The sequence below is a fragment of the Motacilla alba genome, chromosome 3 (genome assembly GCF_015832195.1).
Source record: "Motacilla alba alba isolate MOTALB_02 chromosome 3, Motacilla_alba_V1.0_pri, whole genome shotgun sequence".
Taxonomy (NCBI): Eukaryota; Metazoa; Chordata; class Aves; order Passeriformes; family Motacillidae; genus Motacilla; species Motacilla alba.
Genome location: NC_052018.1, coordinates 91,098,651 through 91,116,099, shown reverse-complemented (window position 1 = coordinate 91,116,099; position 17,449 = coordinate 91,098,651). Strand labels below are relative to the sequence as shown.

Here is a 17,449-nt window from a genome sequence, read left to right as displayed (position 1 = left end):
ATGAGCACAGTTTGTCACACAAATGCGTATCTGTAGAAGATATCAGTCAGGGTGGGAGACCCAAGGGCTGCATTTCTGCAATCATGCAGTGGCTGCTGCCCTGGTGTACTTCCCTTGGAGCTGGTGTAAGGCCTTGTGGAAAATGGAAATCAGGGGTCTTGTTAGTGTGGTAGCAGTACCCATGGCAAAGGCAAGGTTTATACATCTCTTTCTACGTACACTCCTGCTCCTGCTGCAGTGGGATCTCCTGAAGGCAAAGCAGGGAAGGTGTGTTTGGGTCTCTCAAGCTGACCACCACGCAGCGGGAAGGCTGATGGCAGCTCCTTCATGGCCAAGTGTGCCTGGCATCCGCAAGGCGGGCTCACCTAGGCAGTGCCATGGAGAGCAGTGGGGGCTGTGAGTGGATAAGTGCTGCCAACAGCTTGTCCATCAGTGCTCACCTTTCTGCATTTGCTGGTAGATTTATTGTGTCCTCCACCACAGAGATCATAGTAACTGCTTGAGGTGCACTGGCTAGGGCTAATATGGATTGGGCCAGGCTGTTAAGATGGGATTGATTACTTGAGACTTGGTTATCGCTGTTTCTCCTGCATGGTTCTGTAGCAGAGACAGCTTCTGTCACATAACTTATCCATTTACGTTGCAAAAACCAGGCATTAAATAGCGAGAGGTGCTCCAGTGCTTTCCAGACAAGCGCTGATTGGGCTCTGTGGAGCAGGGGCTGGCCCAGACACTGACTCTGCAAAGCATCCTGGCCTCTGGGTCTGAAAAGCCCACCCTGATGATCCCTGTGAGTGTGACCACTGCACCAGTCAATCGTACATCCCTTGTGGGCATTTAAGGCAAGTCCTGATCCCTAGGTCAGACCAAGACAACATGCTCATATGCAAACTGAGCCCTGTTAGCTACATCTGGCACAGATGCGGATATCCACACCTAACATACAAACTCCGGGAGAGGGAAGGCTTGGGGACACAGAGTTTTGCAGGGACAAATTGACCAGGCTTGTTCAGGTAGCTGCCTTGGTTTGCTGGGGCTTTGTGCTGGCAGAGCCAGCCTCAGGATGCTGCTGGAGTGACCCCCTGGAACCCTGCTTGGCATCACTTGGCTCCAGCAGAGCAAGAGGGGCAGTTGCCCTAACACGGCTGGCACTCATTCCTCTGGTAAAGTGGGAAACTGCCAGTGTGTGGGAAGCCATGAGCCTGCAGGACTGCATTGAATTCCCTTCTCAGTGAGACCTATTCTTTCACTTCTAAGGATTACGCTGCTTTGTCCACTTTCTACTGAGCTCATTGCAGAGTTTCCTGGAGGGAAGAAAAAAAAGACTGTCAAGTACTCTGTTTTCTTATTTTTATCTCATATTTAGTTTCCTAATTACTGCTTGGAAATAAAATATCCTTCCTGCTAATTTTATTCTTTTGTATTTAGGAAATGCTGCCAAGTCTGACAACTTCTTTCTTCCAAAGATGCACTGTTAAGATGGTTTTTTCCCTGCTCCACAATGACAAAACTGTCAAGAAGCATTGGAGTCTGGAGAAACATTCACTTTGTGTGTGCCAGTGAAGAAGTGCTTATTCACTTTAGTTTAATTTAAATTTGTCTGCAGCAGAGGGATGGGTTTATTTACACATTTCCTAATAATGATTTGAATCTCAAAGTTATTTTTGCATTGAAGCGTAAGGTCTTTAAGTGGATTTTCCCCAAAGCAGCTAAAGGGATTAGGTATCAGTGTTCAGTAGAAGCTGTGGGCTGCCTCTTTTACCCTCTGTATTGAAAACTTCAGCTTTGGGGACCTCTCATTTTCAAACTAGGCTACTTACCGGTTCTTCATTAGTGCCAGAGTGGAGTTTTTGGGTTGGCCTGGCAAATACCAATACTAATATAAAATGCACAGAGTTTTTGAAGGGAATGTATTTCCATCACATGCAAGGAAGAAACCTTGCCTGGCTACTGGCTGGGACACTGTGAGGCTTTTTTCAGTACTGTGGGATCCTTGGGCTGCTCCTGTAGAGATCACGTAGCCTTAGAGGCTCAGGAAGATATAATTAGGAGGGTAGATGGAAAACTAATGCTTCTTTGTGCAAAAATGTTCTCCTTTGCAAAGAAATAGAGAGATAAATCAAGACATGAAGCTCTACAAGCTTCTGAGGTAATCAAGCCATGAGCAGCTACCCCATGTCTTGCCAAGCCCATCTCCCATTGTCCTTGGGCCCCTGGCTTTGGAATTGACTCAAGCTTTGCATCCTTAAACTGCACATTGCTTCTAAAAGAAAATGTGGGAGGAAGGGAGGGCAAGAAGCACTTTGCAAACTGCTGTAGAAAAGTCCAGAGTAGTCTCTGCTGTACTGGCACCGCGAGTGGCCAAGCTGCACTAAAATAGTATCAGATCATTTGCAGTGAGTGAGCTCTGAGATGAGACTGATGGGAATGGCTCTGTAACATTAGAAACTTGGTACTAAACCATATAGTCAGGAAAACAAATACAAGAAGTCTCTTTTTAACACAAAATAGAACAGGTATCTTCCTGGGATCATTATATTTACAATGGCACTGCCTTGCTCTGACCTGTCAGAGCTGGAGAAGTATTTTTCTTCTGTTTTTTTTTTCTTTCTGGTGTTATAAGACAGATGGTGTCTGCTCTTAAATAATGAAATAAACTATGTTCCACACAACGTAAGACATTTGAAAATGTTGCTATAAATGTGCAGAGGTTGTGCACTTTTCAGTTAAAATAGATTCTTTCAAATAATTCTTTCTCCAACTTTTCCCCCTTACCAAGTGTGCAGTTAATCACAGAGTGAAATCTCTTTCCCCCTGTAGATTGTGTTCCGGAAAATCAGCGACGTCAAGCGGGAAGAAGAGGAGAGGATGAAGAGGAAGAACGAAGCACCTCTGATCTTACCCCCGGACCACCCGGTGCGGCGGCTGTTCCAGAGGTTCAGGCAGCAGAAGGAAGCGCGGCTTGCAGCGGAGAGGGGCCGAGATCCGGATGACCTGGATGTGGAAAAGGGCAATGCAGTTGGGGAGCAATCCTCTGCGCGCGCAGTGGTCAAGGCCAGCGTTGTGACCGTCCGGGAGAGCCCGGCGACCCCCGTGTCGTACCAGCCCGCCTCCACCTCCGGGGCCTCCGACCAGGCCAAGCTGCAGGCCCCGCCATCGGACCACGCGGCGTGTAAGGCGGCGGGGGACTACCCCCGGCGGAAAGGCTGGGCCAAGTTCAAGGAAGCCTGTGGGAAGGGCGAAGACTGGAACAAGGTCTCCAAAGCAGAGTCCATGGAGACTTTACCTGAGAGAACTAAAGCTTCAGGAGAAGCTACCTTGAAGAAGACAGACTCTTGTGACAGTGGCATTACAAAAAGTGACTTGCGCTTGGATAACGCCGGGGAGACGAGAAGCCCGCAGGACCACAGCCCGGTCCTCACCGAGGTCAAGCATTCCTTTTATCCCATCCCAGAACAGACTCTTCAGGCCACCATGCTAGAAGTGAAACATGAGTTGAAAGAGGACATCAAGGCTTTAAATACAAAAATGACCAATATAGAAAACCAGCTTGCTGAGATACTTAGGATATTGACCTCAAGAAGAAGCTCCCAGTCACCCCAGGAGTTGTTTGAAATATCAAGGCCCCAGTCTCCAGAATCAGAAAAAGACATGTTTGGAGCTAGCTGAGGTGTTTCTTTTTAAAAACAAACAAACCAACAAACAGAGAAACAGCCCCCTAACACTTTACATTTAATCTTTCTTGAAAACAAGTGAGGGATCCGTTCACTAAGCATGTTCCCTCTGTCTAAAAAGGTATGGTAACAGGAATTTCAACCTCATGTCAAGATGGCAGCTGACTTTGAAGCCTTTTTGACAGCAAGGGTACAGTTTCTAAAGTTTTTCTTTCCTCCCTTTGTCCTCATTCCCCCCCCAGCCCCCTCCTCTCCCTCGGGATGTTGGAATAAGAATTCTGACAGCAGCAGCCATCCCTGTGAGCCCCAGGTGATCTCTGAGGTTTTTGGAGCATGCCTTATGTCCTTAGCTCGGGTTATGCCTATATGAATAAGCACTTTGCTAGGGTGCTTATATTTTCAGTGTTTGGTGGGTTGTTTGTTTTTTTTTGTTTTGTTGCTGCTGTCACTGTCTCAGTCACCTCTACAGCACCTTGGATGTCACAGTATATTTTCATAAAGCTGTAATAATGCAAAGAGCAGTAGGAGACATGTATTTCATTGGGTGCTGAAGTTTCTTTTGGGTAGTCAGGGAAGGGCTAATAAGATGAAAAAGATTGTGCTTTTTAATTTCAAACTGACATATTGCTAGAACAATTACATTTGGCAACATTTTCAAAAATAGCCACAGTATTTCAGATCTATTAATAAATGGGATCTTCCACACTGTCATTTGCTGAATCAAGAATATGTTTTTTTCAAAACTTTTGATGTTTTTTCAAAAACTTGCCTTCTGTCTCATATGTCTTTCAACATTTGATTCAACTCCAGCTGCTGGAGGGTTGGGTGTGCAGTGTACCTGAGAGCAGCCCTCGGCACAGCATATTTGAAACATCACTAACAAGTCCTGCAGATTTGCCTCCCAATGAAAATATACTGTGGCATTTATGTCCTGTTCTGCTAAGAATCTGCTCTTTTAATTCTTGTTAAATTATTATTCAGAAGTTTCTGTTTTGATAATGTTCATTGAAGCCAAAGGCTTTCACAGAATTTTTAATAATTTCAGATGGTGGCATTTTCCTCTACATCCAGATGTATTGTTCCTGATCTAATCTAGCTTGGAAGCAAATGGATAGTAGAGGCAGAAATTCAGTGCTTACTGTATGCAAGTGCTATTGTAGCAAGGAAACAAAGAGATCTGCTTCTTAAAGAAGGAGATGTTTCCAAAACTTATATTTTCATAACTTTTTTCAGAGGAAGATTGAAGCACTTTACCAAAACTACTCTTCATTATTCATATGGGGTAGTATAGATGGTATCACGACTTGTGTTCTCACCTTGGGATACAGGTGTATATTCACAATACATTCACTCCACTGATCTGGTATGTTCACTGCTTAACAGCAGCTTAGGTCTCAGAAGCATGGTGCCATACCACACTTTAAGGGGTTTTCATCTTTAATGTCAACAGGTCTTAACGCTGTGTGTGTTAAGTCTCATTCTTTTTCCTTGGTACTAAATCATTTACAAAGAAACACAGGATTTTTTGGGGGGAATATTTTTGTTCATGTTAAGTACAGAAGAGGCAAGAAAAATGATCAATTTTAGTGATTTCTGCTGGCCTGATGCTTGCACAGTGCAATGCAGAACAGTGTCAGACATCCCTGGGGAGCTGGGACGTCCACTGATGACTGGCACAGTGGTGAGGCTGTGCTGTGCAAAGCTCCCAGCTCAGGTCCTGCTGTCAAGAGTGTTTGTTTGTACCTGTTCCTGCAGTAACTGCCCTTGCTCTCAAAGATAACAATTATTCCAAGCGCAGAACCACCATTTCTAAATCCAGAGGCAGGTGGTTTAGGATTGGCTTTTATTGTCTTACTCCTTGGTTTGGTATGGAGGTGCCCACAGACTGTGAATTCATACCCAAGGATTTAAATACTCTTGAGAAACAACTCTCGGACTTCAGATCTGTAGGTTACCTTCTTCCCTCCCACAAGAAAAGGCAAGCAGGGAGGTGAGTTGCTCTGAAACCAAGAAGCTACTTCCTCAACTTATTTCTGGTTCCATGTTTAGGTTTTTCCAGTGGTACCTGGTGTCTTTTGCAGTTGCTCACTGCAGACCTGCAGTGCTGAGGAAGGCACTCTCTGACCAAAGCCACACAGTTTGTGTTTGGTGCTTTAATCACTGTAAGTGGCAGCAGTTACCTGCAACAGCAATGGCATGGCTGCCACAGAAACCCATCCATCCACAGTTTCTGTGAGAAACTTTGTCATGACTTTTTTTCCTTTCTAGTCTTCTTAGACAGTGACTACTACCTAAGTAAACCCCAGGTGTACCGATACACAAGGATTTGTAATTGATTTCCAGCAAGTTTTTAGAGACTTCCTTGGAATCAGGTTCCTGATCCAGGCAAATTCCTCACCAGCATGATATTCATGATACTTTTCTTCATAAAATTTTTGAAAGGCTGAAGGTCTTAGCAAATCCTTTGTGAAAGCGTCACCCATTTACCTGCAGTTGGATAAACATGGACCTGAGGTTATCCCAGGTGGACAAGGGAGGAAATGTTTACGACCTCCCAGGTATGTGCCTAGTATCTCCAGAATTGCAGTGCAAACCTAAAAGTAAATGCGCAGCTGCAGGTTACCTGGCCCTTTGTTGCTGATACTGAATTGATGTCTCTCAGTGATATTTTTGTGTGCCCTCAGGGATATGTTAAAGGTTATTCTGCTGTTGTTGATTGCCTAGCCTGGAATCCCAGCAGGACCAGCCCCAGAAGCCCCCTAATTTTAATAACTACCGAGGCCTGTGAACAAAGGCAGACAAGTTCCCATTTTCTGGGGATGCTCCTTGTGTAGCCTGATGCTCAGAATGATACCAAACCCCTCCCTACCCTGTATAACAGTGGTTGGGTGAACCCAGTTATTTTCTAAGGCTTTTTTCAGGCTCTTACAATGGCCTATAAAGACATTTATTATTTGTAAAGCCCTCAAAGATTGTAACACACACCTGAATTCTACTTAAAACTTAATGTCTTTGAAGATTATGGCCAAATTTAACTTTGCTATGGTCATGAAATGGCAGAGAAACTTTGCTTGCTCCTTACAATGACACCTACAGGGTGTCTGCTCCAGGTGAGCCCTGACAGGAGTCAATGTCAGTCAGACCTGCACAGCTGTAGCTGAGATTAGGCCCATTATTTTGAACTGTCAGACACTAAAACTGGTTGTAAGAGAGTGCATTATCCCTCAGCAACCTGTATTTGTTGTAAGTCAATTTGAAAAAAAAAAAAAAAAACCGTCTAGGATGAGTTTTGGTGTTTGGATTCCCTGTACTACTGAGTGGTTAAAAAATGAACAAATCCAAGCCCATTCCTTTGAACCCCAGACTAATCTGAACCTATGCTATGGTGCTCAGGCTCTGCTGATGCAGCACTTTTCCTTTAAAGAGTGGCTAAATGCCCCTGTGTTACAAATCTCTTTCTCCACTGAGCCTTACACTCAGACAGATGCCTATGGCTGGATGGCATATGGACACATCAAAAATGGTTTTAGTTCTTTGATTTTATTTGTCAGCTTTTCCTTTTTCTCTTGTTTCTCTCTACATGTTGGTTAAGGCTTTTCACTTAAATTATTTTCCAGCTTAGTAACTGAAGGATCTCTGAAAATAAGACTCTGCCCCTTCACAAGCGAATGCTTGCAGATAGTATAAAGAAAAAACCCAAACAAAACCCAAAGCCTCAGTTTTAATTGTGTTCTGGCATAGTGCTTCTGCCATTTAACAACCTGCTAAACGACCTGCATCATTCTAAAAGAGATGATGTGTTCCATTTTGACTATATGTGTAATTAAATTTCAGCCAAAAGAAGGTAGTTGAGAGAAGGAGACTGTATTATGATTTGGTCAAATGGGAACTTCTGAAAGTTCGTGCTCAAATGGTTACAAAGAATACAAATACGCAGCACATGAAAAAGGATTAAAAAAGCAAACCCCAGCCCTCACCCCTGCCTTGTTCAGATACACTTACTTCTGTCTGGTATTACAAGTATACGTTTGAAAACACCATTCTTCCTTTAAATCTCTTCCACAGTTCTGCCCTGAACCCCAGCGAACACCCTGTTTAACAGCTTCGAAGGTGATGTTCTGTTTCTACAGCACTTCCCTTTAATGAACTGAACAAGATACTTACTGTGACTATCTGGTGATATGTTTTCAATCACTCTTAACCAGTCTGTGAAAAAATTGACTACATAATTTGTCTTTACTATATAAACAACAAGGTGTATGATTACGCTTGTGCAGATGCGTGTACATACACACACGTATATATAATATCTATGTATAGATAAGTCTATGGATTGCATTTCTGTTAAGTAAAAGCACATTCCTCATTGATTCCAGTCCAAGAAGGGAGCTTAAATCTTCCCAGTAGACATCCACTGAGTGTCCTGTTAGTGTCTGGTTTGTTAACTGTTGAACTTTTAAGGCCATGATTTTTGATTTTTCTAGCTGGCCTCAACTTCATACTGTGAGTCTGGTAAATAGTGTGACTAAGAGAAGATCTGGTGAGGGTCACAATAGTCAGGAAAGAGAAATCCATGTGAAATTGAAAAAATGCTGTATCCTCGTTGGTGGGGATAAGGCTCATAAACTGGTGTTTGTTGCTCACAGTATCTCTGAAGCCAGGCTGCCCTGGGGGTGTTTCTCATGGCTTTTCCTGCAAGAGAGGTGGTGGAATAGATGGATTTATTTTTTTCTGGTACCAGGGGTTGTCTCAAAGGTGCTGAGCCTATCCTTCTTCTCATGGGCAGCGTAACACACGGTTGCTGCACCTCTGCTTTCTTGTCCTGGTGTTAGGTGGCAAAAAGCATCTTCTATTGAATTTTTCATTTCCACATAGTCTCCTGTGGGTGTATTGGCAATAACAAAGTCTGTGTTTTTGCTGCACTTGTGATACATCAAGACAAACCTTTTAGAGAGAGTCCCATGCAGGGGGAGCTCCAGAAATTTGAGGTGAGGCACAGTAGGATACTGTATCCTCCAATCGGACATCATTTTGACCACATTGTTGTGGGAAGCATCGATTCAATTAAATAAAAATAAAGCTTTTTTTGCAATAAGATATATCCAGCATTTAGCCTTAAGACCCTTTCATAAGTGATATAACTCAAACTGTGATTCCATTCTTCTTCCTTCTCAATGTTCTGTAGTATTTACAGTGTTGCCTAAAGATGAAGCACTTTGATTAGCTTTCTAAATCTAATGGAAATCACTTGCTGGTAATCACATTTCTTTCTCCACTTATTGCCTTCTTATTAGGATAATTAATTACTCCAATTGCCCTCTCCCCTCATAAAACAAAGAGACATAGCTATTGTCTTAACACTTTTGTATATCAGGGAGCTAACCTGTCATATTGCAAAAGTGTTTCAGAGGCTTTTTTTTTTTACAGATCAACAAAGCTAATGTGAATTTACCTGCAACTGTAGTTTGTTTCAAGCTGATTGTTGAGTGTTGTGTAAACATATTTGATGTGTAATCCCAGAACATCTCTGTAACCGGATCCAAATGCCTGATATTAACAAAACAGTTCGGGGTTTTCACTAACTGTTCTGAAAGGCTCATGGGTTTCTTTCTTCTTCCCACTAAATCTGTGACCACTAACATAGAAAAAGAATCATTTTAGCTGTAGATGAAAGAAGTTCAATAATCTTGTATCAGGATGAACTGCTATATAAAGAAATACCAAGTTTTCCAATGAATGTGTTATATTATTGTACCTACATACAATCAATATTTGTACATCTGTTGGAGACCTGTCTGCGTTTCAATATTTAGCCACCACTGCATGGACACTTGATTGATATGCAGTTAATGCAGTTGCTTTGGCGCTTTTCAATGTACTTCACTTGTTTTTATCCTTTCAGAAATCCACCAAATACTCTCAGTTCTTTTTCTTTGCATTTGTCACTTTGTTCAATGAAGCATGACTAGAAACAGAGAATGAGTAGATACTATTTTTGTGGTCAGCAAAGCAGCTGCCAGTAGATAGACAGTGTGTGTATGTATGTATGTATACGCACTGTCTGGGAATGTTTCAGATACAAATGCAGCCACTTCCATTAATGATATCCCTAGTCAACATTTTTAAACAAGCACAAATAATATTTGTAAAAAAAGAAGTTTAATTTTATTTATTATAGTAATAAACTATTTTATACATTACAGTTGCTTTGGTGTGCTTTTCTCTGTGTTTACTATGTGCTCATAAGATCAGCAAGGAGGTTTTAAATTACTCTCTGGAACTTCTGGCTAGCAGTTTTGTTGCTGTTGGTTTGTATCTCAAGTGTTATCAGTGGAGCAATGGGATATTATTGCCTTGGTTGTAAATGATTCAGGTTGTTTTTCAGATTTCTTTCTGCTGTGTATCAGTGCAAAGGGATTCACATTTCCAGGCTCACTGTAAACTAAACTCAGGTGCCCTTTAAAGTGAATATCCTGACACCCCAGGCAGTGTCCTGTGCTGTGGACCTCAGTCTAGCCCAGGTATCTGCTGAACAAAAAGAGATCACCAGAGGACTGGCTGTGACTGTCTGAAATGATCATCCCATGTCCTGAAGGTACACATGTCTGTAGCTGGTCTGTGTTTTGGACTGTGTTCACTGCTGCAGTATCTGAGAACTTTTACAAAACTCATGGAAACCAGAGATCAAAGAACCTTCTGCTTTCCCGTCATCTGCTTGCAGAAGAAAGTGACCTCACCACGGACTTGCACAAAGACAAACCCCACAGAGGATGCCCCTGGCAGTGACACTGCTGCAACAGGCAGCAATGAATATTATTTTGTTGGCTACCTCAGCAAAGGATAACCAAAGGTCATGGGAATGGGAGATCCTTTCAGATCAGGATGGACACACATGACAGGATCACAGCCAGCAGGCCAGAAGCCATGCTGGAAGTTCATAAAAAGTTTTAGTCTTCAGGATGTCAGCCTGGGCCCTGGGAGCTTTGCAGTCATTTTTGTGGCTCATTCTCCATCCTCTCACCCAGGGGTCTGGTGAATGTGATTGTCACCTGTGCTAAGACACTCCATGCGATTGTCAATCTCATCTCCAAAAGAACAGCAATAAAGCAGGAGCTTTCAGACTGCCGAGCTGGGGCAGAACTGTACGGAGAGCAGCCAAGGAGCACAATGAGGAGCTATTTTTAACACCATTTCTGCATCCACTGTCGTATGTGGTGTGACAGGAGCTCTCGTCACTTGCATTGTTTCTCTGGCCAGTGTGAAAATCCAGCTTTCTTTTGCATTATGTTATACAGTGTCCTTATACTTACTAGAAAAGGCAAAATTACCATAGTGAAGGCATGTACTTTCACTTGGTTTTTTTTGTTTTATTGTGTGGGGTATTTTTTGTTTTGTTTTATTTTGGCTGGATTTTTTTTGGTTTGTTTTTTTTTCTTTTTTTCTTTTTTTCAGATCTCTAGAGGCTGTTGTGCTCATTTTCTGAATTCTTTATTATTTTCTTTGCTCCTGCATTCTTCGCAGCCTCTCTGGCAGTGCTCCAAGCTTCAGTGAGCTCAGGAGGGGTAGCACCAGCCACACAATGCTCCCCATCAGAGTTTCTCTCCCCTCAGCAGCCTCACAGCATTTCAAACCAAGGATAATTAACTAGAGCACTTTTTGCCCAGATTTATGTGCCAGATTGCAAAGGTTCGTGTTCTGCACGCTGCCTGCCAGCCCTGTGCTCAGCTGGGCAGCAGCAGCCCCAGCAGCTGCGAGCAGCCTCGGGCCCACCTGCACCAGCCCCTGCTCCTCACTCCCTCCACCTGGGAGCACATTCACAGCAAGGACAGAAGGTTTCTAAAGCACAGTGTGGTGTGGCTTTTGATTTTTCTCAGAAATAGCTGCAGGTTCTTCTGTTCGGTCATGAATTAGTGTGCAGCTGCTGGGGACCCCTGTCAGGGGGTGTGCGGTCCTGGGCAGCAGCAGGAACTCCCAGGGACAGTCAGCAGGGCATCAGCTTGTGGGGAGATGAGTGCTGTCTACACAGTTTGAAGTTCTGCATTTGGTAATGGAGGCTCTTGAGTTGCTCTGTGGTGCATTTTAGTATCCGTGTTAAACTTGGAAGCACTCTGTCTCTGGTGCTCCCTGTCTCTGATGCTTTTTTGCAGTGGAGTAAAGACAAGCAGCATAAACCAGCTTTTCTGTGCTGTGAGAGCCAGTGGGACTGAACTGCAGCAAATCCCTCCCCCTCACACATGTGTGCAATAGCAATGGGTTTTATTTGCTCCCAGAGCACTGAGGAAACCTCAAAACTATTCCTGTTCAGTGTGTGCCTGGTGCAGGACAATGCTCAGGAGACCCTACCAAAACTCGGGGAGAGCACTGAACCCCTCACCCAGTGGGAAGGGACCACTGTGCCCCAACACTGAGGCTGAGGAGACCTTGGCTCATTAGTGGCTCTCTGTGCTTGCCTTCTGCTCCAGGAGTTAGGCTGGTTAGTAAGGCTGTGTATCCAACCAGAAAATTCTGGGAAGGATGCTGTGTTGCTATGGTATTTATTGCTGCCAGTGGTGTCAGGGGTTTAATTGCAACACACATATAAAGACTCTCAGCCAATACAAGTCTTTTACACCTAGAAGATTGAGTCTGTGCTTCTTTTGTTCTAATTCACCACAAGTTCCGTGTTGGTATGTGGCAGCTGGGGGAATTAACCTCTCCTGTTCTTGAAAGACAGGATGAGTAAAAACCTGTGAGAAATCCAAAAAAAGGCATTAGGGAAAGTGAACTTCTGAAGTCTGTCAGAAGTAGCTATCAAGATGCTCGTGCACAGCTGTTTCTGTAAAATACATGTGCTCAAGCCTTGTCTTTTTGCTTTTTTTTCCTTTCCTTTTCCATTCCTGTTTCCCCTTTCCTAATTAAGTTCAAGTCCTTATGTAGCACAGCCAAATTCAAATTTAAGTTGCCCCATGGCACAGGTGTGGGTTTAAAACAAGCTTAACTTTGGCAACTCCATCCATCATTACCAATTCCGAAGCTTTCTCCCTGCAGCCCCACTTTAAGTACGTATGGAGGCAGGAGTGTCTGAGAGACCCTGAAGATGTTTTGGCTCTTTTTTAGCCTTGCTCACTTGTAGAGATTTTCTTGAAGATGTTTCTGTTCAGATAGATGAGGGATGAGGGAAAGTATGAGCTTTGCTGTTAATTCCTACCTGGGTGGGACACAGAGCCCCTGTAAATGTCACTGCAGTTTCTATGTGCAAATCCGAGGGGGTTGTGCTTTTGCACTGGAATTTTCTTCCACATTCCCAATCTCCCAGCTTACAAAACTGGGGTCAGAAAGAAAATGTGCTGGAGTATCTGCTACACATGTGGATTTTCTGTAAAAGGAAGATTATGGCCTCTTCTCCATCAGGAGCTGCCACTGGGGGGAAATGCTAAGCAGCAGCAGCAGCACAGGGAGTGCACTATTAAGCCTGGGAGAAGCTGTGTGCTCAGCAATGGGACCCAGACAGCTCAGCAAGCAATGGCTCCCTGCAAGCAGGGCATAGAGAGGAGAAATAGATTGCTTTCAAAGCTCTCCAGCAATCTTTTTTTGGTGAGTTTTACGGTTAAGCAGAAGGTATTTTAGAAGAACTAACGATAACAGGAAAATGTATTGAACACTCTCAGTGTGAGAACTGAAAGCTAAGATAATCCATATGGAGCACCAAGTCAAAATAAAGTATTTTTTTTTGTTTTCCTTTAGAATGATAACACTACACATGCAACCTGGCTAGTGGAAGTGGACAGACAAAAATATAAAGTAAGGCCATTCAGCTGAAAGCTAAATTGGAAAAAGCATCTTTTAGGAAAGTGTACAGGAAGTGTGCATGAAATTTAAATTCTGCCAACACAAATCGTAAATAGGTCTGTAAAATGGGGGTGGATGCCTCTCACTGGGGAGCAGCAAATAGAGCAGCTATGGCCAGGTGTGCTGAAAGACTGCAGGCTGTTTGCTCTGACACCAGTGTAAACCAGGGAGAAGAGTCTGAGGTCACAACAGCAAATGGAAGCAGCATACAATGTAGCAGAAGTACAGCCCTGGATGCCTGTCTTTGTAGCTTGAATCTGCTGCATTTCCTTCATCCAGGAAAATCTGTTATGAAGGAAACCTGTCTGTGTCTAATGTAAGCATCTGAGGAAAACCTTGGAAAATGAAATGTGAGAGGGGGGTTTGTAGGTTACACTCTCCAAGGGGGCAGACATTAGGGAGGGAGTAGCAAAGGGAAGCACAACACTTGCAAAAGGGACTGCACAACACAAGGGCAAATGAGACTGACTGCCCAGGAGGCTCCTTTGGCTGGAGGTTCTAAAGGGCTGTAGCCTTCTGAGTCACCATTTGCCTGCTGGAGGGAGCTGGGAGATATTTTACCCTGCCTCAGTTGTCTCTGCCAGTGTCAGAGAGAGCCCTTGTGTTACTGCCAGCAGCCCTAGAGTTTTAACAATTTAGCTTGGAAACCTTCTTAGTATGAAAATGTCATTTTTCTTAAGATAGACATTTCCTCAACCTGCATGAACTAAGAGCCCCCAAGTTCAGAGCCCCCAAGTACTCCAAAAGCAGTGTGTTATTTTATTTTGAATGGCCATCATGCTTTTTAAAGCCTTACACCCATGTCTGGCCTCATACCCAACTTGCAGTTGCTCATGGTGTTAGTGGTTATTGGCATAACTGTTCAAGACAAGCAGGACATCTTCACACCCTTTTTAGGTCTCTTATTTTTACCAAGTGATGTTTGGCAGGACTTGATCAAATTGAGGAACCTTGAGAAAAATACCCTGAATGAAGGTTGGGCAGATGGCACCAGCACTGGTGTGTGAAGTGTGAGTCAACAGAGCTGGATCCAAGGGTAGCCTCGAGACAGGATGCCAAGAGCTGGGGAAAGGCAGTGGAGAGGTCACTGAAGTGGTCTGGAGCAAATATATATGTGACCAAATGTAAGTTATTAGCCTGCAATTTCATCATGAATTACCACCTCAGCACAAAACTATTACCACAAGAGTAAAGAAACACATAACTATAAATTAGCAATACCATCACTTCAAGAATTGTCTCATAAATGCTTATTTTTATCTCTGAATTGAGGCTTACTATACGGTAATCCTCCCACACCTGAGTCCCTAAAGCAACCTTAACCCTTCTGGCAGTAGTCTAAAAAAAATAAAAAATCAGCTGGACCTAATTTTTTCCCCTGACTTGCATTTAAATTAATTTATGAACAGTGTAGCTGTTTCTGGTCTTCCTGTATCATTTCCAGTTCTTCTATTTTTGTCACCTAATTTTGGAAATTCAAATGCGCTAGTGCAGGGATGAAAATGTTATGGTCCATAAAAATTAATTAATTTTGTCAAGAAAGATCAGCTCTAGAGGGAGTGCCAATACAATTTAAATGCCACAGGTCGTAACTGAAGTTATATTTCTGAGCTACTTCCTCAGTAAACTTTAATTTTTCAGTGGCTGGCTGATGCACCTGTCTGCAATGATTCACTTCAGCTACCCAACCATATATAAAGCTTTTCTTAAATCCCTGTGGATAGAATGTATTTCTGTTACCTGCAAGCTGACCATTGCTGGGGAAGGCACAGGCCACAGGTAGCCCATTTAATTTGTTCTGTTCCTGAAAGGTGCTGATATGCAGCTACCTAAAGCTATTTACACATTGAGCTGCCCCTGGATATTAAGAAAGGTGGTGCAGCCTAATTTGTGGTCCAAATTTGCCTGTTAGATCCTGATGTTAGCTCAACTTGTTCTCACCCAGATCTTTGTGATTCCCAGCATAAGGAATGAGGAGATTTTTGAACATAGTTTTAATCCTGGCATTATCTCTACTAGGTACAGAGTGCACGCACCTTTTTCCTCTTGGAGCAGTTCACTTACATTCCTAAAACTTGTGGGAGCTAAAGGGGGCAGTGCTGAGGCTGCCTCTAAGTTAAGCCTTGACACCCTTCAGCTCCATCTCTTGTGCAGGGTCTAAAGTGTGTCATATCCATTAGAATTTTCCTTTTCCTGTCCTCCTGGGCATTGCTGGCATCTGTGAAAGCCTCTGAAGCTTGGAGCTGCCAGTGTGTCTCCTAGGCTGGCGATGTCTGAGCCACATTGTCCATCTGTAGGTTGGGTGTAGGTGACTGGTGCCACAGGCAGCTGGGATTCATTCTCAGATGCTCTGGCAGGACCCGTGTTGGGTGTGATTGCATTTGCATGAAGCAGAAAATTAAAAAAACAACAAAGTTGTCTTCCTTTTTTCTTCCTTTAACACGCAACTAATGGAGGAGCCGCTCCAGAAGCAGCTCCTGGTTGGATTGTTGAATTCACTGTGTGTGCACAGAACAGCCCTGGGCATCCATGGGGACCCACCAGGGAGAGTTGCTCTCAGAGGTCCCATAATACAAGAAATGATCTATTGTAATGCAGATTTCCCCTCTTCCTCAAGGTGTAACAGGCACAGCGTTCTCCACACAGGCTTTGCATCAAGCAATATTTCAGCTATCCCTGCTGGATTAAAATATATGCCTTGACTAACAAGTGGCTGTGTGCTGGGAGTTATTTTGGAAAGTAGTAATGAGCTGCACTACTCGTGGAAAGGGGGGAAATTATGAAGAACCATGAGGAGAAGTTGTGACAGACCATGCATAGCAATCTCCTCGCTCTTCACAGCTCCTTGAGGACAATCCTGCTGCCAAGCCAGAGGAAGCAGAGCCTCCCCCCTCAGCAAGTGCAAACTGTGACCAGCTCAAGGGTTTGTGGTGATGAAGGCAATTAGGTGGGTGTGCAAGAGAAAGGACAGGCCCTGCGTTATTGCTGTGACTAATAACTAAACTGCTGCAGGTTTTCACAGATAAGCTGTTTTTCTTGTGACCTGTGGTAAGCTGGATATTCCAACTAAGCTGCTTTTAGCTCTCAGATGTGAAAGAGATACGTGAGCAAAAGCCTTGCTCACCTTCTAACCAATGCAGAATTAAAGAAAGAGCCACTCTGTATAATCTTACCCAGTAATGACAATGGCTCTGTAAACTAAGGAGGGGTTACAGCAAGGGGATGTGAGAGTGTGTGTGTGTGTGTGTGTCTGTCTGTCTGTCTGTCTGTCTGTCTGTGTGTGCACGAGACTTTGCTACAGCTTTGTGGTGACCATTACAGCCACACATCACTATGCATTATGCTCATAATTTAGATAGCTTTGCAAAATCACTCCTAACTCTTGCTGTCAGTAGCCATTGTGCAGCTGTCCAGCTTGTTTCTAGAGCCACCACCTTTGGGGATTTTTTGGTTCATTGCACTTTTCTGACTTTTAGGGTCTCACAGCAGTAGTAGTCAGTGTCTGCTGTTCCCCTCACCCTGGTTAAAAGTGCTCCCCTTTGGTGCCAAATGGCCAGTGTCTTACTTTGGCCATGTCTGTCCTTATCATGTGTTTCCTACACCCCTTAGCTAGCTTTTTCTCAGTGTTTGGAAGTCTCTTTCTCACACATCCCTCACCTATTTTTTTCCTTTGGCAAATGGCATAGCTACTGCAGTCTCTTCCAAGACTCTGCAAACTCCCCCCCCACCCCAGGACTGCCACAGAGGCCTTGCTTGGAGGACAGCACTTAGGGCTGCCATACAAGTGCATCAGGTGCCACATGAAGAGTCACTTCTCGGGCCATGCTGAGGAATGTGTCTCCAAGCTGAAGCAGTAACTGAACAGCAAGTTTGAAGTGCTTCAGGCATAGAGCTGTGTGTTGTCTGACTGAACGTGCCCCACGCTGACTGCTGCTGTATAAGCAGGA

The 17,449-nt window shown here is 43.8% G+C and overlaps 1 protein-coding gene across 2 annotated transcripts in view; it reads left to right on the top strand.

The window, feature by feature from the left end:
- The window catches only part of KCNH1 (potassium voltage-gated channel subfamily H member 1), a 180,309-nt gene extending 167,195 nt beyond the window's left edge, over positions 1 to 13,114 (top strand). Inside the window, exons 11-12 of one of the 2 annotated variants that reach the window (XR_005256291.1) lie at positions 2,821 to 3,864; positions 7,740 to 13,113. Coding sequence is in view for 1 of the 2 variants with exons in the window: in XM_038131516.1 (XP_037987444.1) it covers positions 2,821 to 3,669 (849 nt within the window). In the remaining variant the exon portion in view is untranslated. Of the gene's footprint in view, positions 1 to 2,820 lie in introns of both variants that reach the window. The other variant, XM_038131516.1, reaches the window with a different exon arrangement.
- The last annotated feature ends 4,335 nt before the right edge of the window (positions 13,115 to 17,449 follow it).